General features: G+C 38.7%; 2 protein-coding genes across 2 annotated transcripts; one reads left to right on the forward strand and one right to left on the reverse strand.

The window, feature by feature from the left end:
- Positions 1 to 491: 491 nt before the first annotated feature.
- Positions 492 to 5,151, reverse strand: LOC112459295 (homeobox protein 9-like). The gene is made up of 8 exons (XM_025023333.1): positions 4,955 to 5,151; positions 3,017 to 3,115; positions 2,534 to 2,712; positions 2,241 to 2,417; positions 1,986 to 2,145; positions 1,165 to 1,910; positions 771 to 1,002; positions 492 to 677 (listed from the first exon to the last, which is right to left on the reverse strand). Exons 1-6 carry the CDS (start codon positions 4,992 to 4,994, stop codon positions 1,663 to 1,665), a joined length of 903 nt encoding a protein of 300 aa, XP_024879101.1. The 5' UTR covers positions 4,995 to 5,151; the 3' UTR covers positions 492 to 677; positions 771 to 1,002; positions 1,165 to 1,662.
- A 52-nt stretch (positions 5,152 to 5,203) lies between these two features.
- On the forward strand, positions 5,204 to 8,415 carry LOC112459296. The gene is made up of 2 exons (XM_025023334.1): positions 5,204 to 5,559; positions 5,714 to 8,415. Exons 1-2 carry the CDS (start codon positions 5,446 to 5,448, stop codon positions 6,479 to 6,481), a joined length of 882 nt encoding a protein of 293 aa, XP_024879102.1. The 5' UTR covers positions 5,204 to 5,445; the 3' UTR covers positions 6,482 to 8,415.
- Positions 8,416 to 21,869: the final 13,454 nt, after the last annotated feature.

Here is a 21,869-nt window from a genome sequence, read left to right on the forward strand (position 1 = left end):
GACGACTGTCAGATCTACGGGGAGACTCCGATCGTTCGGACGTGTTCTCCACCTAAAACGCTTGTACAGAATTCTTAATAAACCTGAGTTCCTTTTGTAATAAAGTGTTCACCCTCTTTTACTACGCGAGTCCGGGAGTGCGCGGAGCGAACGCGAGTGACTGTGAGATAGCGGAGCGCAGCGCAACAATATGTTAACTAAAGAAACCGAAAAATGGACTTTTTTCACTAAAAAATGCATAAAAAATTCAATTTTTAATATTTGTACGTATTGTACGTATTAGAAAAACGCGTTTGAAAAAACACTGGGGTCTATTCGACCCCGTGTGAACAACAAAGGTTAAATATATATATATATATATAATTATTAATATTTTATTAATATAGTTAGCTTAACTAAATAATTCATAATTTATATTAATTATAGGTTTAGGTAAAAAATAAAATCTGTAATTTCAATTAATCTTTTAATTACGTAAGAAAGACATTTATTTAGTGTAGTAGTTTACTACATTACTGTTTTACATTACGGTTATGAGGTTGCTGCCTTTTGCTATTTCATTAATTGACTTTTCCGTTTAGTTGCTTCATTGTTAAGTTTGCTTTTTATAGCAGTTTTAATTTTATTAAGTTGTGCTTTGTCATCCTCGTTTACTTTAAATTCATGCTTCACATATTCTGAAAGAGAGAGTTTTTGCACGTTAATTATATATTGAGTATACTTAAAGGTAAAATTGAAAAAATTCATTATTTTAATTAAGAATAAGTTACCGATGAGAGCATCCCTAACAGCAGGATCCAACTGTTTCTTCTCTATTGGTGCCAAATCACATTTATTCTTATGAAAATTGCTTGTTTCGCCTGTCATGCTACATGTCCCCATTTCTTCCTTAGTGAAAACAATTCCCATGAGAGTAGTTACAAAGTATGAAACTTCCTTAGATTTTTCAATCCTTACGACTTTTCTTTTATCAATTATTCGTCCACCAATATTTAATTCATCCTAAAAACATAAACGGTGAAAAATATCAATAAAAATTTATACTTGAATTTTCAAGCAAATCAGATTTTAGTCATAATTTATAGTTCATAATTTATTTCGAAAATTATGTAAGAGATTTAACTGTATATTATATGTACTATATAATGTAATTAGGTTTTTTACTTCTTTCGTAAGTACTGCTTCTTCAACTTTCGTAGTTATTGGGTCGTTATTTTCACGATATTGATGATGATCCTCTTGTCTGTCAGGTTGTCCATCCGTTGCATCAGGTTGTGTGTGTTGCAGTCTAATTAATAAAAATAATTAAAATGTATTTAGTTTATTTACTATTATTTATTTAAATATTTCTAATTGTTATCCTATAGCTATTTGTAAAAAGAAAGATTAATCTTTAGTTATACAAACTTGATCATTCTCTTCGGGTTGAACATTATTGTGATCATCACTTGTATAATCATTTGTTACTGTATAAGTTGATGGTGAATAATAAAGTATAAGGAATAAAATTTTGTAAGGGCGGTGTGCAGAGTAATTAAATTATTTTTACTTTTTTCTACAATTAAGTTAATCACACCTTGCGCAATCATTGAAATATATAAGTAAGCAGAAATCGGATTATCTTATCTATTAATACGCTTACAATTAACCATACAAATGTTTTCAGAACTTATTAGTAAAAAGCAGTAAACAACATGCAGCTGTTTTTGTAACATTCGTAGTTGGTACTGATAATGCATCCTTCTTACTGCTTTTTCTCATCTCGCTCTTACTGCTATTTGTATTGTCATTGCTGCAATGATGATAATCATGGTATTTGTCTGGCATACCTAATGGTGGTAAAGACTTCTTTTGTAGACGATCAAGATTTTTTAGTATATTTGAAGAGAGCTGATTAATTTTCCCTAAATCTGTAAACGAAAATTATATCAGTGATATTATTATGAGCGTAGCAAGTGTTCGCTTTTCAAAAGAAACGCACTTACCTTCATTTACACATCGAAATGTTCTTAATCGGGCATTATCAAGTCGCAGCTTTTTATTCTCCTCCTCCAAAATAAGTACTTTGTAGTTTAACTGTTGTTTTGACAACTTGTGAAACTGGTACTTATTATCGCTGTCTTCATCACTATCAATAATTTCAGCCTGTAATGTAATAACAGAACTGTTGTCATAAAATGTGATAAATATTCTAATTAATGATTAAAATTTTATATTAAAAAATTTATTGATCTACTGACCACATTTTCTTTTTCCTGAATAACGTTCTCAATTTGTGATAGGACTGTGGTATTCATATTTTGTTTATTATCTCTTTTAGTGCTTCTGCTGCTGGCCATCTTACTCTTTTGGGGAGCTGATGCTCCTGAAGTTGACTGACTAATTTTATTGTTTAATTTTATTTTACTATATTTAAACTAAAAAAGAAAAATTAAATAAGAAAACGCTGCATCTAATAAATGTACACATTTTATCGATTTTATTTTATAAATTGAGATCAAATGTAAATGTAGAAATATTTTTTATATATAACCTTTTCATTCTTGTCGCTATTTTGCTCATCCTCATCTGAATTAGTGTCAGAGTTATTGCTATCGCTTGTATTATTTTCATTAACGTTTTTCTTTACAAAAGTATGTCTCTGCTTGCGATCTACATTTGCCACACCAAATTTCTCGATATTCTTTGCTTGATGACACATTTCTGTCCATTCTATAAAATTTTAAACAAAGTAATAAGAGTATCGTATGAGCTGTATATTATAAAGTGATGAGAATGTGAATAAAACGGGAATAAAAGAGTGAGTGAGATAATGTGAATAGCGAGTAAGATTTTATTTAGGCTTGTCCGAGAATTGAGAAAAAATCACCTTGTGATGTTATAATCATGCTTTTTTATATTTTGATTTTTACAAAGATAATTGACAAATCTTTAGTTAATTAAAACCTAACCTCTTAACTTTAAAAGTTTGGTTGTTATTCTATTGTGTAAAATAAGTAGAAAAAAGTATACCTACCTCCAAAAGAAATTATCTTTACTGGTAAATCCTGCCACTTGTCTTGGTCCTCCTTCCGATTCTTTAATTTCCTTTCCATAGATTTTGCACACACAATGTCTATTTCAAGTGGCCAATGAATAATTACTTCCTTATTAATAATATCTTCCTTATTATTATTTTTATCCTTAAGCCAGGCTTGAAAGCCGACTTGAATCGGCTTTTTTCGTTCGTTTCGAAATTGAACAAGCAAACATTGTGAGTCGTTCAATTTCAGATGGTAAAACTGAAGGAGAGCTCCCTCCTCACCGATTTCGGTGAAATTAGGCTTAATCGATTCGTTTTTGCACAAAACGAATGAATCTGGCAGAAAAAAGCCCCGCTCGGCCCCGCGACGCGAGATATTAACTGTTAAAGTTGACGACTATCAGGTTATGAGACCTGTCATACCGACGCGATGTAGCGACTGGTAGCGACCACGAACATGCCCTGCGGCCACATGCGCATGCTCCGTAGCCGCACGCGCATGCAAAAGAAGGTCACGTGACAACTGTCTGTTTGGTAAGTACATATTTATGTGTACTTTTCACATACCAACTATTCTCTGCTTTAACAAATTATTTATGTTTTGTTAACTTAAACGCTTAATAACTGTAACAGAAATAATTTGTTAAAGCAGAGAATAGTTGGTATATGAAAAGTACATGTAAATATGAACTTTTCATATACCAACTATTCTCTGCTTTAACAATTTTATTTCTGTTTCGTTAACTTCAACCTGTAACATAAATAATTTGTTAAAGCAGAGAATAGTTGATATATGAAAAGTAAATATTTATGTGTACTTTTCATATACCAACTATTCTCTGCTTTAACAAATTATTTATGTTTCGTTAACTTAAACGCTTAATATTTGTAACAGAAATAATTTGTTAAAGCAGAGAATAGTTGGTATATGAAAAGTATGTACATGTAAATATGAACTTTTCATATACCAACTATTCTCTGCTTTAACAATTTTATTTCTGATTCGTTAAGGGGATCCTATAGTGGCGGTAGTTACCGACATTTTTTCATTTTAAGGAATTTTTGAATTGGCTTTACAGAATTGCAAGTTTTTGGTCTAGAATTAAAGTACGCACAAAAATCTACATCGCGTTGTACGATTTCATATCGGAAACAAAAAAAAATTAAAAATTTTACTAATTTGGGCACATACAACTGTCATCTGACGACAATAACAAAATTACTGCAATTTATATATATATAATGACACCAAGGCGACGTAGGGACAACATGTAGGAACAATATCGTGTAAATAAAACTAAGATTCAACGTCTAGAAAAAAAGATTCCGTAAAATGAAGTTTTATTAAGCAAAAGCACATTTAGGTTGACAGGATAAGCAGTATTGCGTGTAGCGAGAGATGGCGCAGCAATCGAACAAAGACAGATGCCTCTGGTTAGACAAGGACAGACATAGATATATAACATAGAAAACAGGATTAGAAATGTTGACATTACCGACGTCGAGGAAGTTCGGCCTTCGCTATAGGATCCCCTTAACTTCAACACTTAATATCAATCAACAACATCTTGAACCGCTAGCCACGGATTGCTATTTAATTGCTCTATTGAATAGGACATTGTAAATATTTTTGAATTGCACACAACAATATATGATGTAATTGAGGTTAGGCGCTTAAGTACATCGACTACACATGTGACCACGGAGCATGCGCATGTGGTCGCGGAGCGCGGAGTATGTCCGTAGTTGCTGCATCGCGTCGGTATGACAGGTCTCATAACCTGATAGTCGTCAACTTTAACAGTTAATATCTCGCGTCGCGGGGCCGAGCGGGGCTTTTTTCTGCCAGATTCATTCGTTTTGTGCAAAAACGAATCGATTAAGCCTAATTTCATCGAAATCGGTGAGGAGGGAGCTCTCCTTCAGTTTTACCTTTCAGATTTTTGTAAGACTGGATCTCTTCGCAGGACATTGTATAATCGCCACTATAAACTTATAAAGAAATAGACTCCCGCGCACTAGTGCTACGATTTCGAGCCCGGGCACACTCGTTTTCCCCCTTCACATACGCACACAGAGACGCTCTATCTATTCATGTGACGACTGCGCCACACGAATAGACAGAGCGGCTTTGTATACTAAGTGGAGGGGGGAAACCGCGCTCGAAAAATCGCGCGGGCATGGCGCGATTGGGGCGCATACCCTCGTAAAGTGCAATAAGTGCATGCAGTACATGTACTTGATTGTGTGCGGTTGCTTGGCAACGGAAGGAATGAGACCAAGCTTTTGTAGAAAAATAAACACTTAACCTATAGTTTGCGTTCCAATACATCATTCTGCGCTATTTACATATTGATATTTACATCTTGACAGCGTGTGTATAGAAATATTATTTTTCTGGAGGCATTGTGTTTTTCTATAAAATGCCACGAGGTCCTTATAGACAATACCTGCAAGATATAAATATTCCTATACCTGCAACAACTCTTCGGCGACGACTGCAGAATGTACAAAATGCTGATGCACTGCAAAATGACGTAAGTTAGGCTCTATAGTACTTATATTTAAATATTATCTTAGTATATATATATTTGACCATCAAACATATTGAATGTTTTAAAAATAAAAGAAATAAGCTCTTAGATATGCAAAGTATTTGTAACTAATAATATGGGTTATTGCTCCAAACAGGCAGAACGGTATGATGGACTGGCAATAAGTGAGAGCGATGATGAATATTCACCAATGGAATTAGTAGATGATTCAGCTGTTGTTGGTATACAAGACAATCAGGATTTCCCCTCAACTTCGTCAGCAGATAATAACCTAAGTGATTCGTTACCTAGTTTAAGCAGTGATGCCGAGACGCAGCATTTTTCTGATGCTGCATCAAACAATAGTAATGAAAATTCCATCCATACAGATAGCTCTGACAGTGACTGTGAATATCAAGATAGTATTTGTGAAAAGAATATTTACGTAGACGAACAAAATGAACCAAATCTTGAAAGACTTACGTTATATGAGGGATGTCAGTTAACATTAGAGGAAAGCAAGCTACTAATTATGAGTTTTGCATTGCGTTTTGATTTATCAGATAAAGCTTTTGAACACCTAATCCAATTAATTGACTGCCACTTGCCAACTAACCGTCACGGTTCCCTGTTTTTGTTTCTCAAAGATTTACCTGAACCACCAATTGTTAACACTCAATTTTATTGTCATGTTAACAAATGTAAAAGACTGATTAAATTTGCTCAGAATAATGTTATGGAATGTGAGTGTGGTGCAGTATGTACAAAAGCCAATTTAAAACAGGCAGGATGTTACTTTTTGTACATACCTTTTGTGACGTTGCACCGTGTGCACGTCACAGTCTTCCCCATTCCCATCTTTGTATTGCGCGCGTACTGCCGAGTTAATAGTTTTCAGGAAGAAGCGGCCGGAGGGCCCGGTTAGACAGCGTGGCGCCATCCGCCGGTGCGGTGAAGCGCCCTGATCTAGAGGGCCGCGAGTCGAAGCCGCGGGAATGATCGAGACTATCGAGAGACTGTTGAGGAGACCGCGAGCGTGAACGGACGTGAGAGGAGAGTTGTACCGAGACCATAAGCGAGGGCGGCGGCCCTACGAGATAGATTAACGGAAGGAAGGAAGGACGAGATGTAACCAGCCACCCATCCCAGACATCAGGTATCAGGGAACAGCGGGCGGAGTGTCAGTATCGTGTCGCGTAAGATTTTGAGAGAGACGCGTAGGCTTGCTTGAGAGTTTCCTTGCCTACGCGCCATTGCCGTGAATCCCGTGAGAGGAGTATCGCTTTTCGTTTCGTTTCGTTTCGTTTATCCGAGTAGGACATATCCCGCCCGCTGACTCCCCGTAAGAATATCGAAGGGCGTCCGTTTCTTTCCGACTCGACCGACCTGGGATCGGAGAGTAAGAACGGTGCGGCGCCGGCCGCCCGTCACGAGGGTGATGCGTGTCGCGTATAAAACCTCGCCGGTCGACTCAACAGTCCGTCGCGTTAGATTACCGTTTCGAGTATTCGGAGAGTACCGTTTATGATTATCGTGCCTATCGTTTAGTGTGTAAGATACCGGCGTTCTCGGTAGAGTTAGTTTTCGCGTAGTGAAAACTTCGTCGTGCGGGCGTTCCACGCGTCCGGCCGTTCAGGGGCGTGTCGGCCTCCGGGATACGTAAAGTACCGCGCCCGGTACGGGAAGTGTGAGGCGTCGGCGTACCGGACTTAGAGTCAGCCTTCTCGAGGAAGGTGCCCGAAATTGACCGCGATATGCGAGGAATTAGTTAACGTTCAGAAATTGAGAATACCGCACGCCCCGGGCTGAATTAGGCGTGAGTATCACGTGCTCGCGGTGTGGACCGTACGGCGAGGCTTCGCGTTACGTTCGAGGGGTGTTATAAGAAAACTCCTATGTTGTGTGTATCGTTAGTTGGTGAGAGACCTTGAGTTGTATTTGCGTGTATCGGTTAGTTTACAAGGAACTTTATTGGGCGTACATCGTTTAGGTTGCGAGAAACCTTGAGTTATTGTGCGCGTATCGTTTATCTTGCGAGAAATTAGTTTGCGTGTCTCGTTTATGGTGCGAGAAATTATTTTGCGTGTATCGTTCATTTTGCGAGAACTTATTTTGCGTGTATTGTTCATTTTGCGAGAAAGTATTTTGCGTGTGTCGTCCATTTTTCGAGAAAGTGTTCTGCGGGTATCGTTTATGTTACAAGAAACTATTTTGGGTGCCTCATTTACTGGGCGAGAAATTGTTGTGCGTGTAGCGTTTCTTCCGCGAGAAGTTACTGTGCGTGAATCGTTGATCGTTCTACGAGAAGCCCTTATTTTGGAGATATTGCTCCTTCGGCCCGAATTTTCGCGTGTAGCGGTTCCCGAGAACTTTCCGTTCGCGTACGTTGAAGTAGAGTCATTCTCCGTAATTGGTCGCGTCGAGATAGAGTAGAGTCATTGTAATTACTATTCGGTGTGACGTGGTGGATGTGGTCCTAATGATGGATCTCAGGAATGGGGCATAGTTGGCCCTACGCTAGAACTGACGGAACACATAACGTCACACTTATTTTTTTATTCCATCAGAGAGTCTCGCGTCTGAGGTGATATCTTTATTACGACGTTCGACGTAGTTCATCGCGTGTACTACTTCGTGATTGCGGGTATTATTTCGTCGTCTTTACTACGGCCGTGCCGTTCACCGCGTGGATTATCCCTGACGAGGACTACTCCGTTGGAGTATATCATTGCGCTTCGCGTATATTATTTCTGCGTCCGAGTTATCTACAACGCGCGGACCCTTCGAAAGACCTTGCGTGGTCGGGGAACGGCGAATGATCGCGGTGAATAATTCGCTCGCGCCCTGTAAGTTGTAACGATATTATCCAGCTTGCTCATATATTATATTTGATTTACATGTTACTTGAGTGCTTTCTTTTGTGTTTGTTTCGCCTCGCCAAGGTCAAACCCCTCTACCTTCAGCCTATGTAAGGACCCCGACCCTCTAACGAAATTCCTGAGCAGTCGTTGCGATCGGTCAGAGCGGATGTGTTATGACGTGTGAATTAAGAGTTGTGTCGATATTTAGAGTTTATGTCGGATCTTTGTAGAGTTTATGTCGAGTACTTTTCGCGGGTTAGAGTAAACGGTGGTGTGGCCGTATCCACACCTGGCGCCCAACATTGTTTAGTATCGTTTTCGAGATCCGCTCTGTCACCCGATCATATATTTGCTACGCGCTTTGGTCCCGCCTCCCGCCTCGGGGAAAATCACCTAGAGAAATTAGCGTCGCACTTTAAAAGAACAGTTAATTAAACTTTTAAATAATAACTTTATAAGAAAGCAATTAAGATGGACTGATGAGAACCATAAAGATGTCATTAATGGTGCTGTTTATAAAAAGTTACTTGAAAATGGTACAATATCAAGGGGGGATATTACTTTACAATGGAACACTGATGGTGTTCAACTCCATAAGTCATCGCAAATTGAATTATGGTCAATTCAAGTTTGTATTAATGAGTTGCCATTTAGAATTCAAAAAGACAATGTTTTGTTATGTGGTTTATGGTATGGTCCTGGGAAACCAAATATGAACACTTTTCTTCAGCCTTTTGTCGAAGAGCTTAATATTTTACATACTGAAGGCATTGAGGTTTTTACTGCCAATCCTGTTACAATAAGAGTACATACATTATTGTCGTCTGTTGATTCTATGGCGAGGCCTTTGTTACAAAATATAAAAACTTTCAGAAGTAATCAAGGATGTGCATTTTGCCTCCATTCAGGTGAAGAGTATTTGGTTGGACGTGGCAGAACAAGATTGTATCGAGGTGATATAGGGATAAAGAGAAATCTTCAACAACATAGAAATGACACTTTACAAGTTATGAGAAATGGTCGTGTTCTTAATGGAATCAAAGGTCCATCAGTCTTATTGCTATTAAAGGAATTTAACATAACAAAATATTTTGTACCAGAATATATGCACAGTGTATTATTAGGAGTAGTAAAAACTATGGTATCATGGTGGATGGATGGCAAAAATAAAGATAGATCTTTTTACATTGGTAATGATACAAAAATTAAAGAAATTGATACATTATTGCTTTCTATAAAACCACCTAGTGAAATAACGAGAACTCCGCGATCTTTATTTGACAGGAAAGCTTCTGAATGGAAAAATTTTCTTCTTTATTATTCTTTTATTTGCCTTCAAAGTGTTAATATGCCTAAAAAATACTTAGATCATTGGTTTTTATTAGTATATAGAATTAACATATTTCTTCAAGAACAATTTTCTGAGATCGAGTTTATAAAAGCTACAAAAGCTCTTAGAAAATTTGTTCTTTTGATTGAAAATATATATGGAACACCTGAACTTATGAAATATAGGTAATTCTTCAGTTTAGCTACAGCAGCACAAAAAACGATGAATTTAGGCTCATTCGACGCGTTTTTGCACGAAACGACCGAATCTGGCAGAAAAAAGTGTCGCTCTGCCCCGACGCAAGATATTAATCGTTAAAGTTGACAGGAATCAGGTTATGATTCCTGTCATACCGACGACATGTAGCAACACTGAACGTGCCCTGCGGCCACATGCGCATGCTCAGTGGTCGCACGCGCATGTAAAACTGCGCCAATTTTAAATGAATCAATCGTGCAGAATAACCAAGCATCTCGATTCAAGCAGTTAGGTCTCACGCTGGGAGTTTCATTAGTTTAATTATGCGTGGGAACCCTGCCAAAAATGTTCGATTAAAACCGATTAAAAAGAAAGTAATCCGAATCGATCGGGATTTCTGCACCAAAAATACGGTATTAAAACCGATTGAAAATAGTCAAATCGAATTTAGTACGCTTCAGGCGGATTTGATATACATCCATTTAAATCCGAAACTATACGATTTCATAAGCTATAATTAAATCGGTTTTAATGCGATGTAAATCTGTCGGAGGATGACAAAAGTAATCCGTTGCAATCCGAAATTCTATTTTTCGAACATTTAAATCGGTTTTAATGCGCTGTGAATCTGTCGGAGGATAACAATAAAAGTAATCCGTTGCTATTCGAAATTTCACGATTTTGCGGATTACATCGCGATAGACAATTAAATCTGTTTTAATGCAATTGAATTAACTAGAATTTACCATAGTCAATCTATAGGCAAAAATAATGTCTTTTAATAAAAAATGTTATCATTTCGCAGATAAAAAGTAAATCGATTTTATGTAGTGTGAGTAGGATTTGCTGTTATCATGAGTCACAATAAAGCTATTTAAAATCAAATCTTTATTTTTTTCTCAACTGCATAATATTTACAAAAGAAATACAATTTAAGCGTTAACCTTCAAGTGGTTATTGTTTATTTAGGTATTAACTCCTAATATGAGTGTATTCTTTGCAGTTTTTAATCAATTTTCAAACTTTTAAGCAATACAAACAATTAAAATTGAAAATAAAATCTTCAAAATAAACAAATAAGTACATTAACTTCGCCAGCAATTTTAACCAAATTGAGAATAAGATGGAATTTTAATCGACGTAACTGGCAATCTCAAGATATACGCGTTTAAGATTTGAAATTTATTATGAACTAATAAATTTTTCAAATTGATTAAAATTCCATTTTATTCTCAATTTTTTCAAAATAAACATAAAATTTTTGCTATCAAAACATTAATATATTTAAAAGAACAAACTTTTCTGACTATTATGATGAATACAATTCGGGTGAGTAATCGTAAAAACGAGAATCTTGGTTATCCTCAACAACATTTACGTCTTTAGAGAGTAATATATATAAATTAAAACAATGTATGAATGGTCCAAACGGAATTGACCAGCAAATGTCAAAAAAGTCCTTGGAGATATTGCACTTTTTAACGGATAATGTAGATTACTGTGATGATTCTGCCGTGTCTGACTACTGCAGATTTCAATATAAACATTTATCAAAATTCGATACATCTGATGACAACAATGTCATTCTTATTGGCAAATGCTATAGCGTAAAATGCGATAATAAAATGTATAAAGCATATAAAAAATGCATCGTTAGAGGCGTTGTATTTCACAGCCAGAAGTATCGCAAAGCGAAAAGAACGAACGATACAATGATTCAGTTACATTCAGGCGAATATGGTCAAATAATGCACATTATTCTATTAAATAATAAATGCCACATGCAAATATCAAAAATTACGATTAGTTTTAATAAACCGTTTAAAGTGTCGTACATGGATAGAATAGAATCAGAAGATTATGTACATAGCTCAATAGTTCCCATAAGCGATGTCAAAAGCAAGCTTATTCACATAGATGTTGGATATTGTAGATATTTATGCAAACCTCCGAATACATTTGAAATTCAATAATAAATAAAACTTTGTAATAAATACAATTTTGTTTCTTTATTTATATATACACACAGTCAAATATAATTATAACAAAAATTTGATTTAATTGCATTATATCCGATTTCCTTTTCATCTGAAAAATCGGAGAATTTAAAATTCAAACAAATTACTGTTGCTTTATCACAGACTATATAAATTTGATTCTTATTGCATTCAAATCAATTTAGTTTTTATCCCCGAAATTGGTAAATTTTGGATTAAACCGGATTACAAAATCAACTGAATTATTAAAATTGGATATTATTATAACGGATTGAAATTGCATACGCGCAATCGCTGAATTTCGAATTAAAACGGATTAATGTTGTCTTTCCTAGCAAATCGGATTCAGATGGATTACAACCGATTTTATTGAATCGGTGTTTTTGTAATTGAAACGGACTCATCTCTTGAAAAGAAATATACAAAATTAGGCGGATTATTTTGGATTATATATCCATCCGATTATTAGTGTTTATTTTGGATTGACAACAATATGGATTAAAATGTAATGATTTCGGATTGGAAATAATCTGCAAAAGCAATATCAAAACTCATTCTGATTAGTTTAGAATTAAAATCGATTACTTTTTAATCCGGGCGCGGATTGAACCGATTAAAACCGATTAAAACCGATTAAAACGGATTATGTTTTAATCGGTTTTAATCGAACATTTTCGGCAGGGAAGCACACACACACACACACGGGGGGGTGCAAGGGGGGGGCCTTCGGTCTCCCCCTTCCCCCGCACCCACCCCGTCGGTAGGCAACGTGGACCTCGCTTTACAACATAAAGTACATGCTAAGTTGTAAAACGAAATTATAAAATACTTGCATGGGGGAGGGTGCAGGGGAGAAAAGCCTTTCTGTTCACGTGCGCTCACGCATGTAAGTCCCCTTGCACCCCTCCATGCATGTGTTTTATAATTTCGCTTTACAACTTAGCATGTACTTTATGTTGTAAAGCGAGGTCCACGCTGCCTACCGACGGGGTGGGTGCGGGGGAGGGGGGAGCCAAAGTCCCTCCCCTCGCACCCCCCCCCCGTGTGTGTGTGTGTGTGTGTGCTTCCCACGCATAATTACACTAATGAAACTTCCAGCGTGAGACCTAACTGCTTGAATCGAGATGCTTGGTTATTCTGCACGATGTAATTGTTTAATGATTTTCGTTAAAGCAGGGCACACACACACGTGTGTATGCCCTGCTTTATAGAAGTTGTGATTTTCGTTAAAGCAAGGCACACACACACGTGTGTATGCCCTACTTTATAGAAGTTGTAATTTTCGTTAAAGCAAGGCACACACACACGTGTATGCCCTGCTTTATAAAAGTTGTGATTTTCGTTAAAACAGGGCACACACACGTGTGTATGCTGGTGTATGCCCTGCTTTATAGAAGTTGTGATTTTCGTTAAAGCAGGGCATACACACGTGTGTGTGCCCTGCTTTAACGAAAATCATTAAACACTTACATCGTGCAGAATAACCAAGCATCTCGATTCAAGCAGTTAGGTCTCACGCTGGGAGTTTCATTAGTTTAATTATGCGTGGGACGCACACACACACACACACGGGGGAGTGCGAGGGGGGCCTTCGGCCCCCCCTCCCCTGCACCCACCCCGTCGGTAGGCAGCGTGGACCTCGCTTTACAACATAAAGTACATGCGAAATTATAAAGCACATGCATGGAGAGATGCAAGGGGGCTTACATGCGTGAGCGCACGTGAACAGAAAGGCTTTTCTCCCCTGCACCCTCCCCCATGCATGTACTTAGAAATATAATTTCCATTTGCTTCTTCATATCACCAAAAATGTGAAAAACTTTGGAGGTTTATGAGCTATGTCTGCTTTTCCTTACGAACATTATAATGGCGTGCTGTCAAAAATGTTTAGGAATTCTCACTCAGTTCCTTTACAGATTTGTAAAAATTATCTTAGAATGCAAAGTCTTCAGGAAATGGCATCAAATGAATTTCAGAACAATAACTGTTCAGACATTGCAAGAGTTTAAAAAATTATTCATACAAAAAAGTTTGCGGCATTGTTTAAAGTATGGAGATTCTACACGGCTGCTAGGTATTCCAGATATGTACACTCTTACATTACGTGAAAAAACTGTGGTTGAAGCTTTAGTTGGAGAAAAGATACTTAATTTAAACATACGGACATTCAAACGCTTTATACATAACAATATTTTGTATCATGTAAAAGGATATGAACGTATGATCAAAAGGTCAAATAATATCGTTCAACTACAAGATAAAGAATTCTTGTCTCTCACTCATATAATGATTATCAACACTGCTCTTTCAAATAAGCAACTTTGTGTTTGTTAACTTATTCACGAAATATTCGGTAGCTCGAGCAAGGATGAGGTGAAGAAAAATGACGATATCTATCTTTCTCAATATATTTGCACAGAGGTATACAGTACGTGATTCTCGCACAGCGGATCGACTTCAACTGAAGAGCGCTGTTCGAGATTCGTTACCGGTGACGCGCTGCGCTTTAGTCGAACCGGAAATGTCTACCATAGCGCCACACATTGCGCGTGATTCACACCGAGTGTTGAAACATCTTCTCCAACATTTCCGCCGTTTTACAACTCGTTTTACTCCTCGCAAAGTCCAATACTCGTACACATTCTTTTGAACAAGTCTCTTGCGAGAGCCTTTGTGAACACATCGGCTCGTTGACATTCCGTTCTTACATACTCCACAACGATTTCATTATTTTCTACTTTCTCTCGTATATAATGGTATCAAACATCTATATGTTTAGTCTTCTTATAAAACTGAGGGTTTTTGACTAGGCGAATTGTACTTTAGTTATCGACATGTAATACAGTAGGTTTTACACATCGATGTCCGATACCATTTAACAGACTTCTCAACCACACAGATTCTCTAGCTGCGCATGACGCGGCTATGTATTCTGACTCCGTCGTGCTCATAGACACCAATTTTTGTCGTTGAGACGACCACGTTACCGCTCCGTTTGCTAATATGAACACATAGCCCGTCGTCGACCTTCGCGTTTCTACGTCTCCTGCGTAGTCGGCATCTGAGAACCCTACTAACTCTAGTTTGTTATCAGAGGCACTATATTCTATACCTACATTTACAGTAGTGACTAGATACGCGAAAATGCGTTTTACAGCCTGCCAGTGGCTCCTACTGTGTCGATTCAGGTACTTGCTAACATTATTGACGGCGTACGCTATGTCAGGGCAAGACACAATGGCCAAGAACATTAAGGACCCTACTGCCTCGCGATACGGCACGCTACTCTCTAACTCCCTATCTGAATCTACCGGGTACAACACTACATTGGGATCGGTCGGTACCGATACACCCTTTGAGTCTTTCATCCCAAATTTCTCTATTACAAACTCTATGTACGCGCGCTGATGGATAAACAATGATTTATTGCTCCTATCTCTACAAATTTGTAGACCGACAAAGCTACTGCAATCACCCACGGTGATATCGAAGACTTTGCTCAACGAACTTATAATTAATTGAAGCACCCTTTTTGATTTTGCAGCAATCACACCATCATCGACAAACAACGCTAAATAAATCAGGAAACCTTCGTAATTACCGAAAAATATGCACTTGTCTGCGTCGGTTTCTTTTAGGTTGAACTTGGTTAGAACACTCGCGAACTTCTCGTTTCAGCACCGAGGTGCTTGTTTTAACCCATACAGGGACTTGTTTAACTTGCACACGGTCCCAACACTCTCACTTTCTTCTTTACCGACGAAGAGTCCCTCTGGAATCTCCATGTGGATGTCTTCTTTCAGCTCTCCGTACAAAAATGCCGTCCGGACGTCGAACTGTACGAACTCTAGGTCTTCTTGTGTGATGACCGCCAGGAGAACACGTAGCGAGTCGTATCTCACCACGGGAGAGAATGTCTCCGTGTAATCTATCCCTTCCCTTTGGAGGAATCCACGCGCACAAAGGCGCGCTTTGAAGCGTAGCACGCTTCCGTCAGTGTCCCTTATGAGCTTGAACACCCATTTAGAATCTATTGTCTTTTTCTTTGAGACTCTTGGCACGATCGTCCACGTACAATTGTCTTCGTGCGCCTTGAGCTCTTCTTTAATGGCTTCGCACCACTTCGGTGCATTTGACCCAGTCACTGCTTCCCTGAAAGTTGTTGGAATATTATATTCGACAAAATTTGCCTGACGCTGCTTAGGATTTTCAGCACCATCTCGATATCTCTGCGGTCGCTCGATAGTCGCTCTGTTTCTTAGCAAACGAGCTTCAGTTACCGACTGTGGTGTGGATCCTTTGGTAGGAGTTTTCGCAACCCTGGCCTAGGCGTGACCTGCCTTCTCGGCAGCTGTACTCGCCCCACCTGCATTGGGTGCATTCGGGGAGCACGCTATTAGCACAATTATCGTCCAAAACTGTTCGAGGAGACGCTTTGTGGCGCTGTGATATACGATGATGACGTCACTGTAAAGGCAGCGTGACGTCATCACTCGCGCTATTTTCGCTATTATTTTCGAGGTGAGGCACGAAATACTATTGGCGCTTAAGCTGCGTTCGGGCAGCTTGCTATCGCTGTCGCGCTATTGGCTCTTCGAACGAAGTTCATAGCGTTTGCGTTTATAGCGTTAATAGCGTCTCCCCGAATGCACCCATTACCACCTGCTTCTCCACTGGTACCTGCTATACCGACTGCTGCGCCATCGAAGTCAACGTTCTCGACTACTGTATCATCGAACTCATCCTCGATCAATGTTTCGTCGAGGTCCTCGTCGTCGACCGTAACTTCGTCGTCCTCTGCATCGTCCGCCTTGGGTATTTTAATCGTTATACCTCCGACACTGGGTCTTGGAAATCTTTGATACCCACGAACTCGTGGAATACAACATCTCTGGAAACAGATACAGTTTTTTTCTGTACGTCATACAACCTGTAATTGTTGGAGTCCCCTTGGTACCCCACCAGGATCATCTTCCTCGACCTCGCGTCGAATTTCTTCACAAACTGCTTTGGTGTGTGGACATAGGCCTCCGATCCGAAAATCTTCATGTGATTCAGGTTCGGCTTCTTGCCCATCCATCCTTCGTAAGGCGTGCCGCTTCCGCCCTGTCCCGACTGTCCGGCTTTATTTAAAGTGTACACTGCGGCACCTACGGCTTCCGCCCACAGACTCAAAGGTAAATTCTTCGATTGAAGCATTGTTCTCGCGCACTCGACAATCGTGCGATTGTCCCTCTCCGCTCGACCGTTTTGAGCTGGAGTGTACGGAGCTGTATTCTCCATCACTATGCCTTTGGACGCCAAACACTCGCGCTTCTTTTTATTACAGTATTCGGTGCCATTGTCCGCACGAAGTAGTTTTACCGGCCGATTGAACTTATTTACGAGCATCCGCTCGTACTCTAAGAATCTGTCAAAAACGTCTGCTTTGTGTTTCATGAAGAACACATGACGGAACCCCGTGGCATCGTTCTTAAAAGTCACGAAGTATTCCGCGCAACCAAGAGATCGCGTCTGCATAGGCCCGCACACGTCACTATGTATGAATTCGCCCGGTTTCCTCGCTACCTTTACTACCGGTTTATCAAACGGTAGCTTATGCGATTTTCCTAGTTGACAGGCCTCACAGAAAAACTTCGAGTAGTCCTTCACAGTTACACCTTTTATGACACCGTTTCTCACTAAATCACTCAGTGACTTTCCGTTTATGTGGCCGAGTCGCTCGTGCCACACTCTAATTGTCTTTTCCGAAACGTTCATCTCTTTTTGCACTTTTGGTACTCGCAAAAACAACCGGTAAATTTGGTTCGTTTGTCTCACTCCCGTAGTCGTGATCAACCCGTCGCGTTTGATCTTGACACTTGTGTCCTCCAAATTCACCGCAAAGCCTTTTACTGTGCACGTGCCGACAGAGAGTAAGTTCTTTTTCACATTCGGTACTAGGAGAACATCGTTGATCGTCCCTTCCTCCCAGACGCCATCCACGAGCCTCGATTCTTATAGTTCCGACCCTTGTCACCTCACACACACCGTTGTCACCTAGCGAGACACTGTCTCCCCGCGTTTGACGAAACTCTACGAACCAATCCTCTCAAAAGGTAATGTGTGCTGACGCGCCACTGTCGAGAAACCATACGTCTCTAACATCGGCACGCATCAACTGCTGCTCCTGGTCTCGGGTGGGATCTGTGTACCGACTGTCACTCGTTGCTCGCGACTTACCATCCGTCGCGGACGTCGCTGCCACATACGCGCACGAACTTTTCGTCTGTCCTTGTCCATCGTTCGGCTTCTCCTTCGTTGGACACTCACTCGCGAAATGCCTTTTTTCTTGGCATCGATAGCACACTATGTTCTTTTTGGAACGCCGCTTTTTCTGATTGTCTTTACTCTTTACTCCGGTACCCTTTTTCTGCGTACTTTTTTTCGTAGCTGCTAACGCACTAACACTTTCACTCTCTACGTTCAGCCGAGATTCTTCACGAATCAGCCTCTCTAACAGATTGTCTACAGTCTGTCGCGCGGGATCTACACTGTCCCATGCCGTAATGAGTGTACTGTACTTAGTCGTTAGACTGGCGAGGATTTTCGCCATCACAGTCAGATCGGTCACTGCCTCGCCGACATCACTGAGTTGCCGCGCCATATTCTGCACCTTCGTCACGTGTTGCACGACTGAATCTGTCGGACTCATCTTGTACTCGTGGAATCGTTTCGTTAGAATCAGCTTGTTGGTTTCGGACTTCTGTTCATGGACTTGACACAGCTTCACCCACATCTCGCGGGCTGTGGTGCACATGATTACGCAATTTAGCTGAGCGCTCTCCAGAGATGCCGCAATAATAGCCTTTGCTTTCGCATTGACTTTATTCCAGGCTTTCGTTATTGCTGCGTTCGCTCCCACGGCGTTTTTCGGTTTCACCCTCGTGCCATCCACTATGTCGAAGACTTCCGTTGCCTCCAGCACAGACTGAACGTGAAATTTCCACCTTTGGAAATTCGTCCCATCGAGTCTCCTCACATTTCTCGCGAGATCGTCCGACATTTTCGTTCTTATTTCTCTGTGCGGATCAGAGAACACTGCCACGTGCCACGTTGCCACGACTCTTTGCGAGAAAATTGCCGCTTTCGCAACGACCGCGTGCGCCACGGAGAAACCGCTCACGCTCCCTCGTGCAACTTTTCACACGCTGCTTTTCCTTTGCGAGCTCTATTACGCGCAGGTAGGGTGTCTGGGCCCATAACCTGTTAACTTATTCACGAAATATTCGGTAGCTCGAGCAAGGATGAGGTGAAGAAAAATGACGATATCTATCTTTCTCAATATATTTGCACAGAGGTATACAGTACGTGATTCTCGCACAGCGGATCGACTTCAACTGAAGAGCGCTGTTCGAGATTCGTTATCGGTGACGCGCTGCGCTTCAGTCGAACCGGAAATGTCTACCATAGCGCCACACATTGCGCGTGATTCACACCGAGTGTTGAAACATCTTCTCCAACAGTGTTCTTTTAGGATTAAAATTACATTGTACCGGTAAATCTTTAAGCAGAGATATAGAAACTGGTCTTACATCTAACTTAATTTTTAGCATAGTTGAGCAGACAGATTCATGTGTAGCTATTGATCCAGAAATGTTATTTAAAACGTGCGTTGTAACACCCCATCCAAATATGATAGACGAAAATTCTGTTGTTTTCCTCTGGTGAATTCACTTGAAACAGATTGAATTGTTTGTTAATAGAAAAGCCAGTTTTTCAACTCCGTGATTTATCTTTTATGTTTTTATTTTCTTGAAAAGACATTTTAATCATTAGTAGAGATATGTATGCGAATATATTATTGTCATAAGTATTTCTCTTTTTGGTATAGATTAATATATAGGTTAATATTAAGAATTAATGCTAGAAATATTAAGCAACATTATATGTAATAAAATTACTTTATATTTTAGTATTACCTACTTTGTATTTTATATATTTACTTTCTATTTTGATAATGTAAATTTTTATTAAGAGACAATAACGAAGTTTTGTATAACAAGTGCACGTGTTATTATTCTTCATTGAATGCACCTATTCTTCATTGATTATGCACCTATCCTTAATATCATTAAACATGTACATTATTTACTCTTCCTTACTTAAATCACAGTTAAAATAATGTTTATATACTTTATATTTAAACCCATTTCATCGCATATGTCATAGTTTTCATTGCTAGAAAATCCTCAAATTTTTTAAATATTTTTGAAAGCAATACTTATGCTTTGAGCCTCAAAAAGAAAATAATATTTCGGAAAATACACATAGGAAGTTTCAACAATAATTGAAGCACTCAATTTTGAATATTGAAATACTATTGGATATTGAAATACTAATGTTAATGCTTTACCTTAGTAATTAAATTCTTATCAGTGTTTTGTATAAATATTTTATTACTGATGCAGTATTAAACGTTAATATTTCAATACTAATGTAAAATATTAGCAGTATTTAATCACTGAAATCTTTAATATATTTGATCACTGATGCAGTATTATACGTCAATATTTCAATACTAATGTTAAATATTAACAGTATTTAATCACTGAAATCTTTAATATATTTGATCACTGATGCAGTATTATACCTCAATATTTCAATACTAATGTTAAATATTAGCAGTATTTAATCACTGAAATCTTCAATATTGAAGTACTTGTAATCACTACAAGCTCAGTAATTGAATCACAAGAAATTACTGTACATCAGTAATTTAAGTACTCAAAATAAGTAATTAATCACTAACTCACTAGTGATACATTTCTATAAGGGATTATCGCATATTTTGACAGAATTGTGTTTATCAAGGGGTTAATACTGTAATGTAATAGTAATAGCATAATATATTAATGCTAAATAGCGCGCGTTTGTGGTGTCTTGTCTTCTTCTAAAAAGAGTATGTTATCGATACTCGAATCTATCGAAGTATTGTCGCTTTTCCGCGATGCCGATTGGTTCTCTCTCTGCGCTTACTTCATGAGTAGCTGTCATGGCATACTTTGACAGTTGTGTGGTTAATAGCACGGTTAATAGTGTAATAATAACAGTGAAATATTAAAGATAAATAGCGCGCACGTAGCGTGCGTCTGTGGATGTCTAGTACAATAAAAAATGGAAGTTTTTACTTAAAAAACCGATTTCAGCCTTATTGGGCCTAAAGTAAACCTCGCACCCAAAATCTAGGTGACTCACCTAACGGCCATCTTAAAACCCTACAACTTTTATTTGTAACACTTTTTACCAAAACGCCATGTTTTTGAATTATTACGGTGTAAAAATTAAAGTGGGACACCCTATAGGTATTGTATATGTGTGTTTGGAAGGAGGTATGTGGGAGTGTGTGTATCAAGAATCTACATATATTGCACATATATGAACATTTAATACTCTTCCGAAATGTAAGGAAACCTTTCTTGTATCATTAGTCGGACATGCTATATAAGGCCAATAACTTCAGCCAATTCGACCAAGAGCCATTTTCCACTGATTTAGTGCGGGGTTCAAAAGAAAAGAGCTCTATACCCAGATAGCCAAGTCTGTTCAAACAAATAATGCCAAATACTTGCTACAAATTTTGGTTTCAGAAATGGTACAAATTTGCATCAAAATTTGTTTTATCAAATGTTGTCGACAAACTGCTAGCAAATACGACGTAGCAAAACATGCGTACACAATTGACGCCAAATTGATACCAAATATCGAGCAAAGCTTAGTAGTACCTGATAACAAATTGGCATCAAATTGCCGCTAAAATTAGTTGACAAAATCTAATGCCAAATTAATGCCAAATATTGAGCAAATTTTGGTGACAAAGCTTGAGAACAAATTGACGCCAAATACCAAGCAAAGCTTAGCAACTACCTGATAACAAATTGTCACCAA

The sequence above is a fragment of the Temnothorax curvispinosus genome, unplaced genomic scaffold (genome assembly GCF_003070985.1).
Source record: "Temnothorax curvispinosus isolate PA1 unplaced genomic scaffold, ASM307098v1 QBEX01009696.1, whole genome shotgun sequence".
NCBI classification, from domain to species: domain Eukaryota; kingdom Metazoa; phylum Arthropoda; class Insecta; order Hymenoptera; family Formicidae; genus Temnothorax; species Temnothorax curvispinosus.

What these genes read in the sequence shown, in the direction of transcription:
- LOC112459296 (XM_025023334.1), top strand. Translation starts at nt 5,446, where the DNA reads ATGCCACGAGGTCCTTATAGACAATACCTGCAAGATATAAATATTCCT. An exon ending in CTGATGCACTGCAAAATGAC is followed by an intron (nt 5,560 to 5,713) that starts GTAAGTTAGGCT and finishes TGCTCCAAACAG; the next exon opens with GCAGAACGGTATGATGGACT.
- LOC112459295 (XM_025023333.1), bottom strand. Translation starts at nt 4,994, where the DNA reads ATGTCCTGCGAAGAGATCCAGTCTTACAAAAATCTGAAAG. An exon ending in GTCTTACAAAAATCTGAAAG is followed by an intron (nt 3,116 to 4,954) that starts GTAAAACTGAAG and finishes CACTTGAAATAG; the next exon opens with ACATTGTGTGTGCAAAATCT. An exon ending in AAAGATAATTTCTTTTGGAG is followed by an intron (nt 2,713 to 3,016) that starts GTAGGTATACTT and finishes AAAATTTTATAG; the next exon opens with AATGGACAGAAATGTGTCAT.